Raw genomic sequence first — 22,972 nt, forward strand, 5'->3', positions numbered from 1 at the left:
AATTGTAAGTATGCTTGGAACAACGTGACAAACAGGATCCATTTAAGGTATATTAATTTTAGAGAAGTGTTGCCACAACACGTATAAATTATCTAAGGCCAAATTACTGAAAAGCATATTCTAAACAAATACACATTGACAACGTATACGGTTATTTTTAACTTATATATTAAATTAATACAATAAAGTAGAACACATTATTTATTACCTACCCATTGAGTGAAGGATCAAGTATAACAAACAAATTATTAATAGGTAGGTACTTTTAATTTATTGTTTGTAAAAAACCATGGATACTATTCATGGCTTTCTCATAGATAGTTATGCTTACATTACCTATTATAGACAATTTGTGTTTAAATGCTAGAGGATATTGATATTAATTTTGGTCACTTATTTTGATCGACTTCGGTATATTTTGTAGTGAAAAAAAAATTAAAACTCTGTCTGTTCTCGATTTTAATATTTCTAATAGGTATTTCTTGGTAAAAATATTTTGGTATTATAACCCGCACGACCCTCTTACATGTAATTTTCAATCTAAAACAAGGTTACAGAATATAGATGTTTTGATCTGGCAAAGGAAGCTGGCTATTCAGGTTAACCATATCAGTGGATACCAGAAAACCTGGACTGGAATGAGGCTATAATGAAAATGGGCCAAAGTATGTGGATAGACTTTCACCATACTAGGGCATCATTAGAAAAGGGGAAATGGAGTAAGTCTATTCTACCATCAACACGAGAGGTGCTCTGGTTTGTAGAGTCTCCTTTGACGAGGAATGAGCTTAAGTTAAAACTGAGGCTAAGTACAGGACACACAATGGGCAAAAGATTTGATGAACTCATGGGAAGAAGCGAATCGCTACTCTGCAATCACTGTCATGTTTTAGAGGACATTGTACATTTTATAGCACTACAATGCCCTAAATATGAACTTCACAGAGTACAGTTGCGAATTGCGGATATCTATGAGAATGTCGACGAATTGAAAGGTGTCCTGGCGGTGGGTAAGACGGAAGAGCTAGGCAAAATTGTAAAGTTATTAAACAGAATAGGAGTGAGGACCTGATCGATGGATCCCCTTCTAGAAGCGAAGAGGTGATTATGACAGCGAGTCGCAGTCAAAGCCTCGGTAAAATCATAAAAAAATATAGATGTTTAATAATTATTAGTTTGTTTGTATTATTATCTAAATTGCGGTAACACTTTTTCAAAAGAGAAAAATATCACTCCGATAGGTACAGTTAAGACGTATCTTTTAAATAGGTACGCAAACATGGATACAAAGCAAAGAGATTGGACTCCTTTCTTTTGGACGTCTTTCAATCTTTTTGATACAAAGCGACAATAATAAAATTGTCACTTTGTATTTTTGTCTAAGAAAATAAAATTATTTTATGTAGACCAATCTGACACAGATAAGAAACCTTGGACTTATGTACCAATTATAATAGTGTGCCTCGTAATGCCCAACAGATTAATATTGATAATTCTAGGTGCAATTTTAATGTTATTTATTAAAACTAATTTCCTGTGTTTTTATTGTGTATGCAAAAATATATCAGCGATCAGGAATAATAATTACTATGGTTTAGTTTTTACAAAACATTAAAAAAACCTACGAATGTGTCAAACAAGCGACCACGTAACCTACAATAATGTTTATGTTCTTCTTGTAAATTATTAAATTCTTTTTTGACGTAATAATTGAAAGGTATAATATTAAACAAAGGAACTGTTTATCAAACAACGATTACAGCTCGTAAGTACTATAATTTTATCCGAAATACCGTGAACTACTATAATTTCTTGGACTGCGTACTATAAATAATTCGAAAAAATACATGGCAACACTCTCCTGATGTCTATGGTAGATTTGTAGAAGCCATTTTAGTCTATGCCATTGTATATTAACCTATAATAATTCAGCGCACACGTGGTCGTGAAGCTATTGACAGTTTTGATATCAAATACCGTATACAATGGAAGTAAAAACTGAAATAATCGATGAAATATCTGACGAAACGGCGGAGGACATCAGCGACGGTGCATACCAATCGATTGACCTAAATCACTTCAAGAGCAAAGGTCGATTTGACGTGACAGTCAAACAGGAAAATATCGATGACATCAAAAGTATCCCCTTAAAAGAGGTAAGTAGATTCATATTTTGTTAAGGCGAAAGTATTCACAATTGTGTTAACAAATGCGCATTCAGTTTTTAAAAGAAAGCATGAATATTCTTCAAGGTTACCTACCTAATATATTATTATACCTACTCTTAATTGACACTACAACATGCCATGAGTTTAAATGACAACAGTGTAGTGAAACATTAATGTAATAATAGAAGTGAAACGATCAAAAATCTATCCATACTTTGAGAAAATATCACAATAATGCATCATACCGTACCAGGAATCAAACTGTTATCACCGAATGAAAGGCTAATATCTTTCGCACAGGACCACGTCTGTTGACAAATGTAGATAATATAATACGACGTATTTGCTAGTAGTATTTCGTATTCGTATATTATAATGTAATCATTAGTTACTTAACATAATTTTTCTTTGTCGGAATATGACAGCTGTCGGATGTTCAGCTTATCCATTTCGTTCGCATATTTTTGTTCGCAAGCGGTGTGCACACAATTTAAGCACTAATAACAACCGATAACACGAAACACGTTTAATTAGTGTTAAGTGACATTCTTGGCATCTTTGCTTTAAATATGTCATATACAGTGATATAGGTACTATTAGATGAGGAGTTCCCATACAAGTGTCATTTTAAAAATGTACCACAAAAGAAGATATTACGAATATCGTCTTATAATATTTCCTTGTAGGTATAATGCGTTAAGACCGTTAACATGGATTCCCGAATTTCACCCGTATTGCCCTGGCTGTAAAACTAAATTTGCGTTTTTGGAATAGTGACCCTAAGGGTTCTGAAACCCAAAGCTTGCAAGCTACCAAAAATTCATGTCTGAGCGGACAGAGCAAGTCGTCATGCGCTGACTATTAGTTAGAGTAAGATGCAAGCTAGATCGGGCTTACTCATAATTATTGCCAGGTCGTTTTCGAGACAAATATTAAGTGAGCTTATATCGAGTTAAGTCCGCTGATATTAAAACAGTAAGTTTTAAAACTGGCCGAGTCGCTGAAAATCGGGCGTCATTTTAAGAAGCATATGATTCATCTAGTAGTATATCAATGGTCATATAGCAATCGACCAGGTAGGTTATTGGCATTAATAATTGTTGAATTATGCATTCTACTGAGAAACATATCCGAATATGTTTAACATTTAATTTTATGCTGTGGGTATTTTTTTTTCTAAAACTGACTACAAAAATATGTTTAGTGTTTAAGTACGTGCAAAAAATCGATGGGTATATTATTTTTCATTGCAAACGCTGTAATAATGGGCTATTTTGCTATTGAACACCGTTTTTTTCATAACAAACTATATCCTATTTAAATGGCGAGGGTGGAGATAGGTTATTGACAATGATGTCCCATTGACTACTTTCTTTCAATTAAAAAATATCAATACTTTCTGAGTTGTTATGGTTATTGTTTGGAAATGGATCCCCCCTACTATTTGTCTGTGAGCGTTCACGTGTGTGTAAAGCTGGCTTACATCTTAATTTCACATTATTAACAGTATGACAGCCTTGAGCCGAGCCACACCGGGCGACTCTGGTCTCGAGACCAGACTGATGCATGCAGTTATATGGACCATGCCACACCTGGTCGCCCAGTAGTCGCGCAAGTAATAAAGTCGGGCGATCAGTAAAATCTCGTTTTGCGCTCGGTCTGGTCTCTCTGGTCGGGCGACCGGTAGCGATGTATGAAAACATATAGCTATGTATTGAGTGCTGCCACACTGGGCGATCAGTCGCGAGAAGCCACGTCTCGGAGAGAACGTATTTTTTGCATACTTGCGTGTACGTTCAATATTATTTTTATTATTGGCTGCCTCTCTTGTCGCCGGCAAGTCGTCCGAGTAAATCGCCCGAGGAGACCAGTCACGCGACTGGTCTCGAGACCAGAGTCGCCCGGTGTGGCCCGGCTCTTAACCACATCGTACTATCGTACTAAAACCAACATTGCTTTTGAAATTATGTCACTCTTTCTTTCAATAGGGTAATTAAAAAGAAAATAATTGTAAATAGTTATCCTTTTAATTTAGAAACACGTCAGAAACATACCTATTGGAAAAAGTCGAATTCGATTTGCCACCTGTACCTGCCTTACCTAATTACGCTGAAATAAACAAATAGTCACACAAGTAAAACGTTCCTCATATTTAAATTTCAATAAGTTGATGCTTGCAGTCATTGTACGGCGCCTAGTGCCATACTGTTGAAACCACATCTCGTTCAGATCATTGTCGTCCAAATTTTCAACACGAACAAATCATTGATCATGATTCGGTATCTAACGATCTCCATTGACCGTGATGATGTTGAATAACATAACTTACATGGAATAGTATAAAACATAATTTAGAATTTATATGATTGACTTCAGTGATTTTGGTTTCTAGGTTTCTACCAAGGGATTTATCACAAGTCAACAAAATAGAGATAAGAGTCAACAATCCTCGCCTGATGGAATCCAAGATCGACTGATGCAGTATTCGGAAGTGACAATAGATAAACAAAACATTAAAGAAGAAATCTTCAAACTAAACACTCCAAAAGAACTTCGACTTATTTTGACAAGGGTAATGTGATTTGATGTGCAGCATTGCAACGCAGAAATCGTCCTTCGTCCAGAAACGTTGATAAAATATCTAAAACGGATAACATAATTTAGAATTTATTAGAACGATAATTTTGGTTTTCTAGGTTTCTACCAAGGGATTTTTCACAAGGCAGCGCGATACAGATAGGAGTCAACAATCCCCGCTTGATGGAATCCAAGGTCGCATGGTGCAGTTACAAAATGTTAAAGAAAAAATCTTAAAACCAAATACTCCTAAGGAACTTCGACTTATTCTGACAAGGGTAATACATTTCTCCCGTAATTTGATTTTTACATTTGTAATGCAGTTTTGGATGCGGAAATGCTCTAAAATATGACAAAATGATTCACATGGACGTGATTGCTGATCAGTGTCTTTTAATTATGTATAATAACATTAACTAGAAGTGTAGGTATTTGAGTTTTAAAACTAATGAACATAGGTACCTACCTAGCTTGTACTGTCAAACAGTCGACATTGCTTAACCTTTTAAAATGATTTGTCGCGTATGGCCACCGCGGATGTCCTTGACGAAGCGCATTCTAGACCGTCGAATTTGGGCCACTTTTGAGGGTATCAATTATGTATGAATTATCAAAGCATACCAGCGACTTCAGCTAGCGACACAGGTAATATTCCTCATTTGTCAAATCGCAACACTTTGGAGGCAAATTAAGAAGTTCATATAATGAAATAAACTGCCAAATTTTGATTCCAATAAGTTAATGTAGGTATGTGGTACGACACGTAGTTTTATCCTGTTAAAACCGCATCTTGTTCGGATCACGGATAACTCGAGCTCCGGCCTCATTTTTATTAAATAAGGTTCGATGATTCCACCAGCATGTAAACTGCATAAGCCAGGCATGTACGGTTTTTTCTAGATTGGACTCCATATGCGCTAGTTTTGCTTATTAACAAACCCGTTTAGCCAAAAACGAACGTCGTTGCTTAAGTAAAAGATTACCTATTCGGAATCGCTGTTCGATCTTCATTGTATTCATGATTTGCCGGACTATATACTGATTATTTAATGCCAAAAAGTTTGCGCAGTATAACAGTTCGGTTTGACAGTTAACCCTTTCGTAAATTCTTTGTAAGCAAAAAATAAAACTTTGTTTCCATTGTGATATCTTGAAAACAGAAAGACTACCTATGATATTTCATGCGAATCGAGTCAGTTGTCGTTCCTATTTATAATATTTCACCTGCCATAAAATATAAAGCTGTTCGTTGTTAACGAATGTAGTTATGTGCAGTGGTTAAAAATTCATATCTAAAGTAAGTAAGATATTCTTGGCTCTCCTTGCATGCGGCGTGTATTTTTAGTGTGGATAAATGATTGCATCCCTCACCCATCTCTGTCTTAGAGCCTGTCCACATGGCGCGATTCCCATCGCGATTTACGCTCGAGAACCAGAAATATCTTCCATCCAGATGCGGTGTAGTTTGCGCGTTTGAAACAATTAGGTGATGTAATTCATTATTGAATCGGCATACAAAAGAAACGCGAGTGTAGAAAAAAGCACTATAACTCGATGGTGATGGTCGGTTCCTATGATATTTTGTGTTTCGCGATTACTTTCTATTCCTATTCTCGGCACTTTTCAACCTAGGTGACGTAATTTATTAGGGAGTAGCAATAAAAAGTCTCGGGTTCGAGCGCCAAGCGATCGTATTTCATTTTGTAATGGCTGTAAACGCCGCGATTGCCCAGAATCTGGCGTTTGCAGGTTGCGCGAGAGTCGTCACGCGCGAGTGCTTGTGGACAGGCTCTTAGACTATACAAACAAAAGATCAGTGAAAACTAGTGGGCGTATTTAAAAATTAATGGTATTTAATAATAATATTGCAAATTCACGAAATATTGAAACCGACAGTAAAAGTTTCCACTGGGTATAGTAATTTTCTGTTTATCTGAAATTCCGTAATATGTTATATTTAAATATTGTCCATAGTAATGAATCGAGGATGCTTCAAAAAATTAAATATAAATAATTCTGATTAAGTATTTTTGTCGCTAACGTTTTGCCTTTCGGCATCTTCGGGTACTATGCACACTCTTCAACGATACGCTGTCACAGAATATTAGCGCCTGTACACGTGCATGGATTTATTTGCACCAGTACTTAATATGTATTTTAAGCTATCGCGATAATAACTGTTTACACGTAAACATGCTAACTGTCTCGGCAATTTCATTTTTCAAGTGTAAGCGAAACGCGATGCTGTCATTTCATGGAACTATTTGACAGGTTGTGAAAATCGGTTAACCTCAAAATGAAACTGCGCGGTGTAGTTAGTTTTTTTTTTACCAAGAGGTACGTTTCTATCGTTATATTGAGCAATCGCAAATATTGCATATTCTAATTGTCGCGTGAAAATTCAGAAACTTCTGAACCTTTTTGATTCATGTATGTAATCTTGCATAATACGAAACATTAGAAATAAACAACGCACGGTTGCAGGTAAATCTATTTTGTTCACATCAGTCAATATTTTTGTTCAATCTGAAATTTTGCATTCGAATTATAATAATTTCTATAGGCATCTAGAATCTTTCCACATCTATTGCATCTGTGTATAATGCATCTGGTTTTGGATGTTACATGTAGTGGAAGTGGAATGGTGTTAAAATTAATTTAGAATTTATAATAGAGTCCGATTATTTTGGTTTTTCTAGGTTTCTACCAAAGGCTTTTTCACAAGGCACCTTGATACAGATATGAGTCAACAATCCTCAGCTGATCTAATCCAATATAGAATTATACGGTATTCTGAAGTGACGGTAGATGAGCCAAATATTAAAGATGAAATCTCAAAACTAAATACTCCGAAAGAACTTCGACTTATTCTGGGAAGGGTAAAACACTTCACTCGCAATTTGATTTGCTGCATTTGTAACGCAGTTTTTGGATGTGAAAATGCTTTAAAAAGTCACAAAACGGTTCACGCGGACGTGATCGCTGATCAAAGTCAAGACAATGTATTCTCGCAACTTAGACTTCGCAAAGCACATAAAATGACATATACTAGTGAAAAACCTTATAAATGCAATATATGTTCATATAGAAGCATGCGACATAATCATCTTAAGACACATATAATGATACACACTGGTGAAAAACCTTATAAATGCAATGTATGTTCATTTAGATGCTCGCAACTTGGTCATCTCAATACACATAAAATGACACATTTAACCGAAAAACCTTATAAATGCAGTGTATGTTCATATAGATGCTCGCAAAATAGTCATCTCAAAACACATAAATTGACACATACTGGTGAAAAACCTTTTAATTGCAATATATGTTCATATATATGCTCAACATCTGGTAGACTGAAAATACACAAAATGACACATACTGGTGAAAAACCTTTTAAATGCAGTGTATGTTCATATAGATGCTCGCAAAGCAGTCATCTCAAAAGACATAAATTGACACATACTGGTGAAAAACCTTTCAATTGCAATATATGTTCATATAAATGCTCGACGTCTGGTAGTCTGAAAATGCACAAAATGACACATACTGGTGAAAAACTTTTTAAATGCATTGTATGTTCATATAGATGCATGACATCTAGAAGACTTTATTTACATAAATTGACGCATACTGGTGAAAAACCTTACAAATGTGATGTCTGTTCATATAGATGCTCACGACACAGTCATCTCAAAACACATAAAATGACACATACTGGTGAAAAACCTTATAAATGCAATGTATGTTCATATATATGCTCGACATCTAGTAGTCTAAAAACACACAAAATGACACATACTGGTGACAAACCTTTTAAATGCATTGTGTGTTCATATAGATGCAGGACATCTAGTAGACTTAATATACATAAATTTACGCATACTGGTAAAAAACCTTATAAATGCAATGTATGCCCTTATAGTTGCTCGCAACCCGGTGATCTTAAGAAACATTATGTGACACATACTCATGAAAAACTTTATAATTGCAAGGTATGCTCATTTAGTTACTCGCGACTCGGTGGTCTTAGAAAACATGAAATGAGTCATGTTGGTGAATAACCTAAATATCTAATATATATTCATATGCACGTTCGCATCGTCCTATGTTTAAAATACATGACATGCTTGATACTGTTGAAACCCCTTATCTATGTATGTTAGTACGATTATATGCATTTTTGACCAGCTGCCTGGGAGTAGGGCATATTATAATGTTTAAACGGTCGCTGTGTCGGGTTTCGCTCGAACGACTACCCTTTTAGTGCAATCTGATTTTGTCACCTTTGTATTAAGCTGAATTCAATCAACACTTTTTTTCTGGTTGAGTCATTGTGAGTATTGGATTTACAAAATAAATTAAAAGTATGTCTTGTTTCCTACCAAAACTGTCGAACATAATATAACGTGAAATCATCCACCTTTGCCCATTTTTTTAGTATATTTTTTACCCAAAAAAAATATGTTACGCTAGCATATGTACAAAACAACCAATTATTTTAGGAAGTGCTTGGATTTTTGAAGGTATAATAAACAATACTCTGTAGAAAAAAAATATTTAGGTAATGTTTGCAACACCTTGGATTTATTCATACAAATATTATTAAACAAGGGTTTTCCCGAACAGAACATCTAGTTGAGGAATACAAATATTATTATAGTTATGTATAGGTATGTAGTAGTTTTTTTATTGTTTTTTTTTCTTTTATTAATGTTATGTTAGACTCTAAGCCGATCATAGTTTATTTAAGTATTCGAATTGAGATGTAAAGATTGTATACATTTTTGCAGGGGTCAGTCTCTGAACCCTCATAGCTTATTTAAGTACCTACTATAAATTCAACATGTAAAACTTGTATATGGCTTAATTAAGCAAAAGAAATCTAATCGTATGAAATGCGATCTTACGATAGTGTCATGTGTCAAAAGAATTACAATGTTAACATGACATGCACAAAAGCTAGCCGTATGATATCCGTTATTGCAACATTGTTATAATTAAAATCAATTTTTTATGATTTACTTATTAAGGAAACAAACAGTTACATATTATTGTTTACAAAAATTTAAAATATAATAATGAAAAGTTATTGCAACCACCAAAGTTTCCACGTATACGTTATAGTATAGTTAAGCCTAACAAGATAGAGAGTAAGAATAACATAAATATAAAGAAATTACAATACAAATTAAGAAATAATGTTCTGTAGGTTTGATGACCATAAAAATCGTTTCAACCTTACGCCATTGTTGTTATTACAAATTAATAAAACAATGCAATGTAAGTCTACAAAGTAAAGTATGATACATTGTATTGCGAAAGCAAGTTTGTTCAAATCATAGATATCGACTTCGATGGATTAAAGGGAAATACAATAATTGTAACACTTGTCCTCAAAAGTTCATGTTCCGAACAATCGCAAAATGTGGTCATCAGTAGGTCACTGCTCCTGCCAAGCCCTCCGCATAAGCCGATTTTAGTGAGTAGCCAATGAGTGCAGCCAACACGCCAGTGTTGCCATAATATAATTTATATAAACATCGCTTATAAAATTATAACATCGGAATAAATATTCAATATCTGGCAACACTACGACACGTACACATTCACACATATTTTCGAATAACCCAAGAAAGGGTCGCGGAGGAAGCGTGAAGGGAGCGAGGCAAGTGCGTGAAAAAGTTCGTCATGTTTTGAGGGACAAACACTTGCAATAGCTCTATCTATATTTTTCTATAATCTAAGGCCCCTGCTATTGTGTGCCATATTACAAATATAACAAAGCCACCTTTCATTGTTAACAGCGGTATAATTACGCGAAGGGAATTAAGACGAAGGACACGCGTTTTTAGACGTTCATTAGAATCGATTACTTAGGTAAATTCCAAGAATCCGCATTATCAGCATTTGTTTACATTGCATTCTTTAATCATTTATTTCATCAATCAGTATTTGTTTATCTGTATAACTGTGCATCTGTCACTTTTGAAACCTTGAATTAATAACGACATTAAAAATTTTATGTGGATAATTCCATTGTCACACGCAACCCTATCTGAATATCGTCATTTCAACTTCACTACCCTCGTTCCTATTCATCATCCACATAAGGTCAATCAATCATATATATTTACCTATACAATTAAGGTGAATATTATAAAATACATGAATAAGTGATGGTCCCTAATCCAATAACAAATGGACACAGAAACCATAATTTAAATCGAGCAGTAATACATGTATTTAACATCGCATTAGGACAGAAGAAAAAGAAGTTAAAAATGAGACAAGAGGAAAAAACAATTACCTAGTATTAAAGAACGGTAAGAAAAAAATAGGTGTATAAAAAAGAACAGTAATTAAAAAATAACTTATAGTTTAGCTTATTACTAATAAATATAATTTGAATATGTGGCATCAATTCGCCAAGTGGATATTTAGTCTCGTTAAATATTAATATGTTTCAAAATATACTTACAATACAAATAGATACTTAATTATGTTAATATTTTCACAAATTTGTTGATCGCTCGTGAAATTTTTCATTTTGACCGCTGTTTCTACTAAAGATAAAACACAAATAATTGAAACATTAAACGTAATGTGGCCTCAGGTAATAGCACAAAAACACGTGCGTTATCCATGATTGTATTTTTGCAAATATGAAAATGTAAACAGTTTATTATTTATGATAAAATAAGTAATTTAAATATTAAAATTTTATTACTGAAAGGTCCATTTACACGGATCACACAATGTTAAAACTCCAACTTTTGTTGGTTGCGTTCGTTTGTACAAAAAATGCTGTTCTGATTTTTATACTTTTGATAAAATATGTTTTTGAAACCATTGTAAATAGGTATTGCAAAATTGTATGAAAAAAAATATATGACAGTCGCCATATTACAGTGTTTTCGATTTTGTACTTTAATTTGTCACCGAAAATGCACTAAGTCAAGTACTTACTACCTTCATATTTTTTCCCAAAAAGTATCAAACCTGCGGTTATTTTGTAGTACCACATTAAGAAATTGTAGCCAATAAAACGATCTGTAATTTGAAATCGATAACTATATTATGACCTTTTATAGGTATATATAAAAAAAGTTAAGACCACGCTAACTTTCAAACTCGATTATCTTAAAACTCGTATTATTGACTTAATGCTTTTTCACAGTATACCCATGGTATGAAATAATTGATTGTATTGCTTGCTATGGAATCTGATGAGTGGGGCAGTGTTTTAATTAATTTGTTCAACGAATTTTCGATTACATATCTGTGGCTATTTAGCAGAAGCAGATATGTCGAATTTTGGTGTTTTGAGGTTTAAATGCAGATTTGTTCTTCTATGTCTATATTTTTATTTGCCAAAATCAGATATGGCTTATCTCTTCTACTGACTTCATAATCAACGAAACAAATTTCAGATATGTTTGAAATTAAGCAAGTCATATTTGCCAAAATAAGATATGGTACCATATCTGCTTCTGGCAAAATAATAAGTATTGAATATAATCAATGTATTCTATTTGCCAAAACAAGATATGGCTGCTGTTTTGGTAGTTACTGTTTTTTGTAGGAACAGTTTTTTTATTATAATGTCTTATAATAACTGAAATTGACAACTCTGATATTCTATCCTCAACATGGCGCAGTGAAAATGCAGTACTAGATGATTCAGTTGAAAGATTGATTGAATGCAGTACTACATAGATTCCAATGTATGTGTCGCAAGCAGATCATGATATTCAAATTACCGAATCTCAACAAAACTTTGCCTCGTCGGATAACGAACCCCTTGCTCAACAGATTAGAAGAAATTCTGCTAACAGCTCTTATAATCCGTGTACATCTACATCTCGAAGCACGAATTCATCTCAAGAAAAAATCAAGAATAAAAGAAGGTTCATGAAGAACTTGAAAGACTGCGGCAAAGAGTATAAAACTCGTGGTGGTGTGGCTAAGCCTGAAAAGCTGTTTATTCCATTAGAGTCCTGTTGCCGTTATAAATGTTTTAGCATGCTTAGTGAAAACAATCAGAAGGATATGTTCGCAAAAATTCTGGGAATGAATAGTAAAGACACGGCTGACCAATTCCTCGCAGACAGCATTACCGTTAATGACAAATTAATAGAGAGGAAAGGAAAAGGCAAAGGTGGTCAAGTAAAAGAACGCATGATTACAGCTTTTTATAAAGTAAATTTAGTAAAAGTTTGTAAGAAGATGTTTCAGAATGTTTTTGGCGTATCCCGAAATAAAATTGATGTCGCAATTGTGAAAAAACGCAGCTCGGAAACAGGAACTATAGACGGTGACCAAAGGGGGAGTCACGAACGACACAATAAAAATAACATTGAAGAAATTGAAGTAACTAATCATATTAACAGGTTTCCAAAATACCAAAGTCACTACTACCGAAGACATACAAGCAAGCTTTATTTATCTCCGCAACTTAATATTGCAAAGATGTATGATATGTATAAAAATGAACGGACTTCTCAACAGAAAATACCTTTTACATATTCTAAATATGCTTCAATTTTTCGTGAACTAGTCCTAGTATAGACACTTGTAAAGTATGTGATACATATAACATTCAGATTAAGTGTGCAAATGATTTAGAAAGGAAAGCTGAACTTAATGAAAAAAAAACGAACACTTGGCTAAGGCTGATGAATCATATAAGAAGAAAGAACACGACTAATTGTTATCTAAAACTAGTCAGTCCACTCGAATGCTAGTTTTTGATTTGCAACAATGCCTGCTAACGCCTTCCCTGAATACCAACATAGTGTACTATAAAAGCCAACTGTGGACTTATAATTTTACAATTAGAGATTGTAAAACAGATACCGCAAGCTGTTACATGTGGCATGAAGGGATTGCTGGTCAGGGATCTGATCAAATAGCATCGTACTTCGTAGAGCATTTGCAGAATCTTCAAGAAACAGAAACTAATATAGTAGCCTATTCAGACTCCTGTCCAGGGCAAAACAAAAACATAAACTTTTCTTCAGCATTGTCTTATTTTGTCAGTGAATCTGAACACGTGCATTCTATAGACCACAAATTCTTGGAAGTGGGACACACCAGAATGGAATGCGACACGGATCATGCCCGCATAGAAAAAGCTAAAAAATCTATTGAACTTAACATTAACATCCCACAAGACTGGTACCAATTTGTACGAACTGTACAAGGCAAACATTCGTTTAATGTGGTGGAAATGTCAGCAGAAACTTTTCTCTCTTATTCAGACTTACTGAAAACCACTTTCATTAAGAAGTTAAAATGTGTTGAAGGGCAACCGATCAATTGGCACAGTATAAAGTGGCTACGGTATGAAAAACAAGTCGGTGATATAAAATTCAAATACTCTCTGAATGATGAGGAGCCCTTCAGAACAATGCAGTTATTAAGGAATTCCAGAGGGCGTCCACATATTCCTATAATACCGAGGACTCATATGGCACCTGCCCCAATAAATCCTCAAAAAAAGAAGGACTTACTGAGCATGATGTATTTGATAGATCCCGTGTATCATACTTTCTATAAATTACTTGAAACGCAACCTTCTGTACCCAATTATGGTGATGCTGTTACCAGCGAAGACGATTAAAACCTGGGTGTTATTTTTAAGCTACCTGTAACTTTAAAATAATAATATGCCTAACCTAGATATGTGTGAGATATGGTACATTATTTTTAAAATTGAATTTGCCAAAACCTGATATGTTCTTTAAAGTGATTTTTAAGAAAAACTGTAATATTTAAATACAAATGCTTATAAGTAATTAAAACTCAGTTCATGTCTTCATAATATTACATTAACTTTCTTTCATAATTAAATACATAGGATTTATCACAAGACACACAACATTCAAATTGCTCCCCTGAAAAGTAGGTGAAATGGTCATATCTGCTTCTGCCAAATAGCCACAGATATTAGTATGTATATAGACGACACGTCTGGCTATCTCCTATAATTTTTATAATCGTAAGGATTACAGTTTAGAAGATTAAATTTGATTCCTAATAAAAATTAATAGTTATGGGTGAACGAATTTACTTTCATAAAATAAAATTGATATTAAAGTGTCAAGAATTAAGCTAAGAACGCGCTGTACCTACGATTTTTAATTGATTTTACCATTGATTTGATAAATACAAAAATCGATTTAAAAGTTACATCTTTAAGACATGATTTTAGTATAAAAAGATAAGGCTATTAACTTGCTAGGTTTTTTTTATGCCGTTGGTATTTTAAATCCGCGATGTCTTTAAATAGGTACCTACCTAAATTTACCTACATGTATGTATGCGGCCCATGTCGTGTTCTCCATCTAGTAACTGCTTTGCAGGTAGCACCTTGCAGCTTCTGTTGGAAGCCAAAGCTTCTGGATTTACTATGGTGGAAGGTGGTAACTGTCTTCTGATGGCTTCCGGTCTTCAGGATAGATGTTTACATAGGTGTCGGCGGGTTTGCATGCCCTCCGTCATAATGTTATCGCTCCTGACGTCGCAAGCTTTCATCAGATAGAATGGAGACTATTATTGTTCAATGCGTTGATTTCTCGCCAAGAGGAGAAGATACAGATGTCCATCCGATGTTTCTGGCAAAAGGGCGGGATCTGAATGGCTGCTAGTGACAAAAAATGCCTCCAACGGCGCGAGTAAGTATTTGGCTGTAAAAATGGCTGCGTTCGTCTTCGAATAAAAAAATAACATCTATCAGAGTCGGATGACATCGAGGAACACGAATATGAAGATATGGTTATGGTTTTAATTTTATGCGAACGGTGACGAGGAATAAGAGTAGGTACATTAGGTATGTAGATTAGATACCAACCTACCAAATAATGTTATTAAAGCGAACGACACCGGTCGTTGGACAATGATGTTTTAGCTCTAATAACAAGAACATTTTGATAATTTTATTCAAAACGAACGTTCCAAACTGATTTTATCCTAACGCTAGGCACCCACGTCCGAAATTGCGCGCCCATGCGGCCAAGCGCAAGCGCTGTCACATTCTGACCATTGAGTGCAGAGAGATGGTTGCACTAAAAGGCGACGAAATAAAATTTAGTTACCTATAATAATATGTGTGATAGATTAACATAACAACTCATTGAGAGCAATGTAGGTATGTTGGTAAACAATCTATGTACATATTTAGGCGAACACTTCCATCGAATGATTTGGGTTTCGGCAGCTAAACGATTCACTGTACAGCTAACTTCTGTTCAGAACTGGTCTGAAGTTTCATACTAAACCATTTCTGACGGTCAGGGAATGGTTTGACTTTCGCTGGAACAGTGAACCAAACGCAAATCTTAAACGGTTTCCGGTTTACCTACTTTCTACGCCTTCGATAATAAATTATTTTACTTATATTGTCTATGGTCATACGGATGAAAACATCACTGGAACGCACCTTTGGTCAATTGTCTATTGACACGTCAGTCAATCTTATCAGATATTTTGCGTCATTAAACTTCGTAAAATGGATGTAAAACGTAAACTAGATGGTTTTGAATCTGACACAGAAGTCCAGCAATGGTTTGATGTGCCAATTATCCATCCAAACAATCCGCTTATAAAGATTTGTGTAAAGCAAGAGAATGCTTATGATGCCAACAGCACAATTGAGGTTAGGTTTTCCTAACTTATTAATCATTGTAAGATTGTGTTTATTCTACGTTGAAGTGGTTTCTTACTGATGCAAATGCGTGATACATTGGACTTTACTAACTGAAACATGACGTAATAAATTATACATCGTAATATTGACACTTCACAAGGATCATTTGACTAGATACCTACCTACCTATAGGTTCTGCGTCTCTGTGGCTGCTGGTTTACTACTTTCATTAATCTGAAGACAACTTTACTATATAACGTTTATTAATAATAGTAGACAGTATCGAACCGTGATAATAGGTCACATACAGAAACGTTCGTGTGTTTGCGCACAACGCTTAATAATAATATATAGGTGTAAACACGTATTATGAAATACCTTCTGTCTTGTTTTTCAGAGCCCTGTAACCAGCTGTGCTGGTATTAAAACTGAGATTGATTCTCTCCAAATTGATTTCAAAGAAGAATTTACCGAAGACAGTGATCCGCAACCTGGCTGCTCATATTCTAAATGCGAGCCAATAAATCAGGTACCTACTTACCTATTTATACAATATTTCATTATTATTTTAAATAAGTAAATATTGTGTAATTCACATCGTGCTTGTTTGCGATCAATGCGATCATTTATATAAGTCTCCGTTATTATTATATCATTGGATACAAATTGTATTTTGTAAGAATATGTTTTATATAAATTTAACGTAACAATCAATTGTTTGGATTGTACACTCCTTCGATGACATGTTTTAGGATACAAGATTTGTGAAAAAGACTGCCTGTTATTTTTATTAGTATATTGGTATTTTATTATTGACATTCATTAATCTGTCTAATTAAGTGGGTCGAATAAATTTGTCGCATAATAAATCCCGGTGCTGTGAGTATCTATAGCTGTGTCTGCCAAACGTTTTTTTGTTCACGGCACACTCGTGAATGGGATTTGTTCCGCGGCACACAAAATGCCTTAAAAAGCAAATGTTCCTTATTAATATGGATAAAGGAAATCATAGTGTGGGTAGATCCATTTTTTTATTTTATTTTATGAACAAATATGTACACAGGTGGTAATAACTTTATTAGTGAGAAGGATGCAATTGATTTTTAGAAAGAATTCTGTAAAATGCGGCTCTAAATTAGATAAACAAACACGTAGCTCCACATCTACCATTTGTAACTGCTCTCGTTTTACGATTTCATTTCCACGAGTGCTGAAAAACCAAATTCGTAAAGATACCACGATCCAAACAGCAACAGAGATTTAATTGCTGTTGTAGGTATCCAATTGAGGATATTGACACAAAAATGATATCCAAAATGCTGACAACTCTAGCTCAGAAAATGAGGCTTTGTGCTCAGGATCGTTATTTAGATCCTTTCAAATGTCCTTATCTGTTAATGTCAGATGTGTACCGTCGAATCTTGAGAATGGATTGATCACCCACTAGTACATTTGAAAATCATCATCATCCACTGCTGGATGAAGGCCTCGCCAACCTTCTTCCAACTCTCTCGGTCCTGTGTCTTTCGCTGCCACGTATTTTCGCCAAACTTTACCAGTTGGTCAATCCAGTGGCTTTGAGGGCGACCCTGTGGCCGTTTCGTGCCCCTTAGGTACCACTTGATGACAGCATTTGTCCAGCGGCCGTCCTTTCGGCGAGAAATGTGCCCCGCCCATCTCCATTTCAGCTGTTTGGCAACGTCTATTACATCGCGTACTCCTGTCTGCTTCCTAACTCATTCGTTTCTCTTACGGTCCTTTCGCGTTATGCCCAACGTACACTTCTCCATACCTCGCTGTACCAATTACTCAAGATCATGTGATTTTCAGTAGCAACCCTATAAATAGATCTCAATGTACTATTAAAGGCAGATTAAAGTACGCAATGTACTGCAGTTTGCTGGAATGTCTTTTGGTGAGTATATATTCATTTGCCAAATGCAGTCGTACATTGGTGGCCACTGAAAGCAGCTGTAGCAGGTCTTATCCAGAAATGGATTGACTCTGGCTGATCATAATGGTGATGCTGTTACATAATATTATTAATCATGTTGTTATTTTCAGGAGTGTGAAGACAGCCTGATCAATACAAGAATGGAGAATGACAATGAGGGTGTCATAATCAAAGAAGAATTTCTTGACGATGCAATTCGCCAAATCAACAATGAGGATCCTCAACCCGGCTCCTCCGATCGACAATACAGCCCAATGGACCAGGTACGTTCATTTACTTAGTTTATTTAAATTTATTTACTCATGCATAACGTCTAGTAGCATGAAAATACAGAAAAAAGACTTAATCTTGTGAAAAGTTACTTAAATTATAATTCCTCGTGCATACAATCTGGTTGCATGAAATTGCATTAAAATACTCATTCTGGTGAAAAACCATTGAAATGTTTTAATTGTAATTGCTCATGCATAAATCTGGTAGCATGAAATTGCACAAAAGGACTCATTCTAGTGAAAAACTATTTAAATACGATAATTGCAATTTCTCATGCATATATTCTAATACGATGAAATTACATAAAATACCATTTCGGTGAAAACCTATTTCGTATAAATTCTTATACGCATGCAAATTGTCTGTAAAAGACACAGGCTGTGCTTTTCAGTGAACTGTAAACTGTAAAGGAATGATTCGGATGCTGCGAGGGGAGGATATGTCTAGGATGCCTAATGCCTATTGAGGCTGGCTCCTTGGTCTGGTTGTCAATCCTGGTCGTATTATCAGTCTCGTTCGGTATTGTTCATTGGGTCATCCGGTGCGTGGCATTTAACGGTTTAGCTTACGTAAGTATTTATATGCGCACGGTTGATGAATGACTGACCGTTATTTGTCGTGCCAGGCCTTGCCCAGCCCAGTACCACAGTCGGTTTTAATCGATCGATCAGTTCGCGCAACGCCGACTCACGTACAAGCTTAAGGTAGTACATCAGTGAAACGGCAAATAATTTTCATTTTGAGAGAGAACGTCGAGCTGGAAACACGTCACTTTGTTTCGTGATGGCGACGGGCCACTTAATTCTTAAATCGTGTAAAGATGACTAAAAACGTTACCCATTTACTTTAAAAAGAAAACATGTCAATGAATATATTATTATTGTTACTAATAGAACATGGTGTGTAAATTCCCACCTCCCCTCCCGTTATGTATATGCAGCCACGTCATACGCGGCCGGCTAACATAACCCTTACGTGTGCCAGATCAAAGAATTTAAGCCCTCATTTTGTCCCGAGCAGAGCCGCACGGGACTGGTGATGCAACCTTGCACCGAAGTACGAATGCATGATGTTAATTTATATGGCAACTATCAGAGTGACTTTAATTTGAAGAGTCGCAAGGGGAGTCGAGAGTGTCCCGCCCCCCGTACGCTCTGGCGAATTTAGTAAAGGCCGCAAAATTTGCCTCGGTTGCCACCATGTCCGCGTGTCCTATTGGGCCCGAATGGGGTCGGACCCGGGCAAACAATTCCGCTCCTTCGGGGCCCATAAGTGGACAGTCCCACAGGACGTGCTCTGCGTCCTGCTGGTCATGTCCACATGAGCAACCCGACCCATGTCCTGCCAAACCAAACCCCTGTAGTTTGGCCGCAAAGTTTCCATGGCCAGTCATGAATGCGATGCGCTAACGGAACCGACGAAATTTGTGCATAAATGACAGATCGTATCGTATACAAAATAATAAATACTCTTCAAGAATTTGTTTATTGTAAATATATAATTGAACAAATCGCTCCTAATGCTTTATGCGTGACACATAACATTATCGCACTCACCTCATCAGGCGGCGGAGGAAGCCGCTCCGCGAACTTCTGATTATGATCGATTTACAATGCTTGAGACCACTGTAGCGAGAGAATGCCTCAGCTGATCGCAACGAATTCTGGTGTCATTTTGTGTGTAAAATACCAAGCTAAGTTATACAGTAACAAACTATTTCATTAGTATCAACAAAAAAATACTTGGTGGAGCTAGTTGTAGTAATTCTGACAGACAGTGAAAATGGAAAACCGTGCAGTTATAGGAAATCTATAAAAGAAGCGTGGTCAAAATGCTCCCACGACCTTTTTGAAAAATTTCAAACAAGGAAAAATATATTCAAAGAATAAAAGATATGCCTTCGTCTAGAAACATGGTGAACGATAAAATCTAGAAGTTAGAAAAAACTGCTCGACAGGTCAGAAAGTCGAAAGATTATATTTGGGAAATTCTATAGAGGTCTTGTCGTGTTCACTTGTCAATTTAACTTTTTTATAAGTCTGATACTGGGCTGGTGTGTTTTGCTCCTTTACCTCGTAATATTTTAACGTTATTTTATCAATGAATGATCAATGTGTTTTTACCATTAGTGTATGGTTGGGTCTTAACTTTCATTTAGCCGTATCTAGGCATATTGTTTCCACCTGGATCTTTTACTATTTTTTTTAATTTATAGGGGAAACAAGCAGTTACATTTTAATTACAAAAATATGTTTTCAATAGAATAATAAAAAGTTTTGACAACCAGCAAAGTTTTCATATATAATTTATAATATAGTTAAGCTTAACAAGATAAAAAGTAAGAATAACATAAATATAAAGAAATTACTTAAGAAAAGTGAGAAAGACTAATGAAAAGACAAAAAAGTAATATGTTTTTTGAATGTATAAGTATTATATAAGACATATTATGTCTATCTATACAAAATTTTGAAGATAGTGCGTTTAAACGAAAGAGGTGAATTATTGAATGGATTAACGATGAAGAAATACATATTGTAATAATTTAAACAAGTGCGCCGAATAAAAGAGTTTTGTGCATGATTAGAATCCCTACGACTGACATGGTACATAATGGTTATAATGAACTGTTAATAAAAAATCTCATAATTTATTAATACTTTTAAATGTTTTTTTAGATTATCGCTAGAAGCACTGTAGCGGCCAATGTTCCGCGTCTCATATCGTCTTGGGATGCGACTGAAGCACAGGTGTCTAGCGAAGACCTACACATTGAGGAAAAAGACATCAAGAAAGAACTGAAGGAATATATAGAAATGTTGAAAGATGTCGCCTGTCGCAATAGTGAACGGGATATTTTTCAATCGATTAATATGGTAAACACAGAATTATTAGTGGCAGTTATACAACTGGAAAAAAAATCGTTTCATAAACAAAATTTTGTGTGCAGTATCTGTTTTGATTTTTTTGCATCGTTAGACCTGATGTTGCCTCACAAAGCGATACACAAAACCGCAATTGCGAAAACGAACGATTCCGTTGCAAGTCTGGTTAAATGTGACGATGGTCATTTTTCAAGATTTCGTCCTGGTCACGCCATGAAGTCACTCAAAATGACTCATTCTGGCGAAAAGCCATTTAACTGTGTTAAATGCAATTACTCATGCAGACAGTCTAGTGGCATGAAATCACACAACATGACTCATTCTGGTGAAAAACCATTTAAATGTGATAAGTGCCAATACTCATGCAAACGTTCAAATGACATGAAAACACATAAAATGACTCATTCTGGTGATAAACCATTTAAATGTGATAAGTGCAATTACTCATGCACGACGTCTGGTACCATGAAAACACACAAAATGACTCATTCTGGTGAAAAGCCATTTAACTGTGATATATGCATATATTCATGCACGACGTCAGGTCGAATGAAAACACACAAAATGACTCATTCTGGTGCAAAGCCATTTAACTGTGATAAATGCAATTACTCATGCACGACGTCAAATAGCATGAAAACACACAAAATGACACATTCGGGCGAAACGCCATTTAAATGTGATATATGCGATTACTCATGCAGACAATCAGGTACCATGAAAACACACAAAATGACCCATTCTGGTGAAAAGCCATATAAATGTGAAAATTGCAATTTTTCATGCACGACGTCTGGTAGTATGAAAAAACACAAAATGAGTCATTCTGGTGAAAAGCCATTTAACTGTGATATATGCAAATACTCATGCAGAGAGTCAGGTCACATGAAAACACATAAAATGATTCATTCGGACGAAACGCCATTTAAATGTGATAAATGCAATTACTCATGCAGACAGTTAAGTAACATGAAAAGACACAAACTGACTCATACTGGTGAAAAGACATTTAACTGTGATAAATGCAAATACTCCTGCAGACGTTCAAGTAACATGAAAATACACAAAATGACTCATTCTGGTGAAAAGCCATTCAACTGTGATATATGCAATTACTCGTGCACGACTTATGGTAGTATGAAAACACATAAAATGACTCATTCTGGTGAAAAGCCATTTAAATGTGACACATGCACTTACTCATGCACGACGTCTGGTAACATGAAAAGACACAAACTGACTCATACTGGTGAAAAGTCATAATGTGATAAATGTAATTACCCATGTATAACGTTAATATAATGTGATTTATCTAATATATACTCATGCATTTGATCTGGTAGCATTAAATGGCATAAAAAGACTCATTCTGGTGAGAAGCCATTTAAATCTTATATTTATGTAATTACTCATGCACAACGTTCAGTGTCATAATATCGCAAAAATTGACTCATTCTGTTGA

General features: G+C 35.2%; 1 protein-coding gene across 1 annotated transcript; it reads left to right on the forward strand.

The window, feature by feature from the left end:
* The first annotated feature begins 1,927 nt into the window (after nt 1-1,927).
* Nucleotides 1,928-21,680, forward strand: LOC147075506 (uncharacterized). The gene is made up of 7 exons (XM_085942396.1): nt 1,928-2,156; nt 4,561-4,740; nt 4,865-5,023; nt 16,796-16,927; nt 18,463-18,615; nt 21,304-21,548; nt 21,605-21,680. Exons 1-7 carry the CDS (start codon nt 1,986-1,988, stop codon nt 21,678-21,680), a joined length of 1,116 nt encoding a protein of 371 aa, XP_085798522.1. The 5' UTR covers nt 1,928-1,985.
* The last annotated feature ends 1,292 nt before the right edge of the window (nt 21,681-22,972 follow it).

The sequence above is a fragment of the Rhyacophila brunnea genome, unplaced genomic scaffold (assembly GCF_057557595.1).
Source record: "Rhyacophila brunnea isolate RB1 unplaced genomic scaffold, BYU_Rbru_1.0 scaffold_142, whole genome shotgun sequence".
Taxonomy (NCBI): Eukaryota; Metazoa; Arthropoda; class Insecta; order Trichoptera; family Rhyacophilidae; genus Rhyacophila; species Rhyacophila brunnea.

Bases quoted from the DNA above. Each gene is read 5' to 3' on its own strand.
- LOC147075506 (XM_085942396.1), top strand. From the start codon at position 1,986: ATGGAAGTAAAAACTGAAATAATCGATGAAATATCTGACGAAACGGCG. The intron at 5,024-16,795 runs GTAATACATTTC...CTTGTTTTTCAG, and splicing joins TTCGACTTATTCTGACAAGG to AGCCCTGTAACCAGCTGTGC. The intron at 18,616-21,303 runs GTACGTTCATTT...ATGTTTTTTTAG, and splicing joins AATACAGCCCAATGGACCAG to ATTATCGCTAGAAGCACTGT.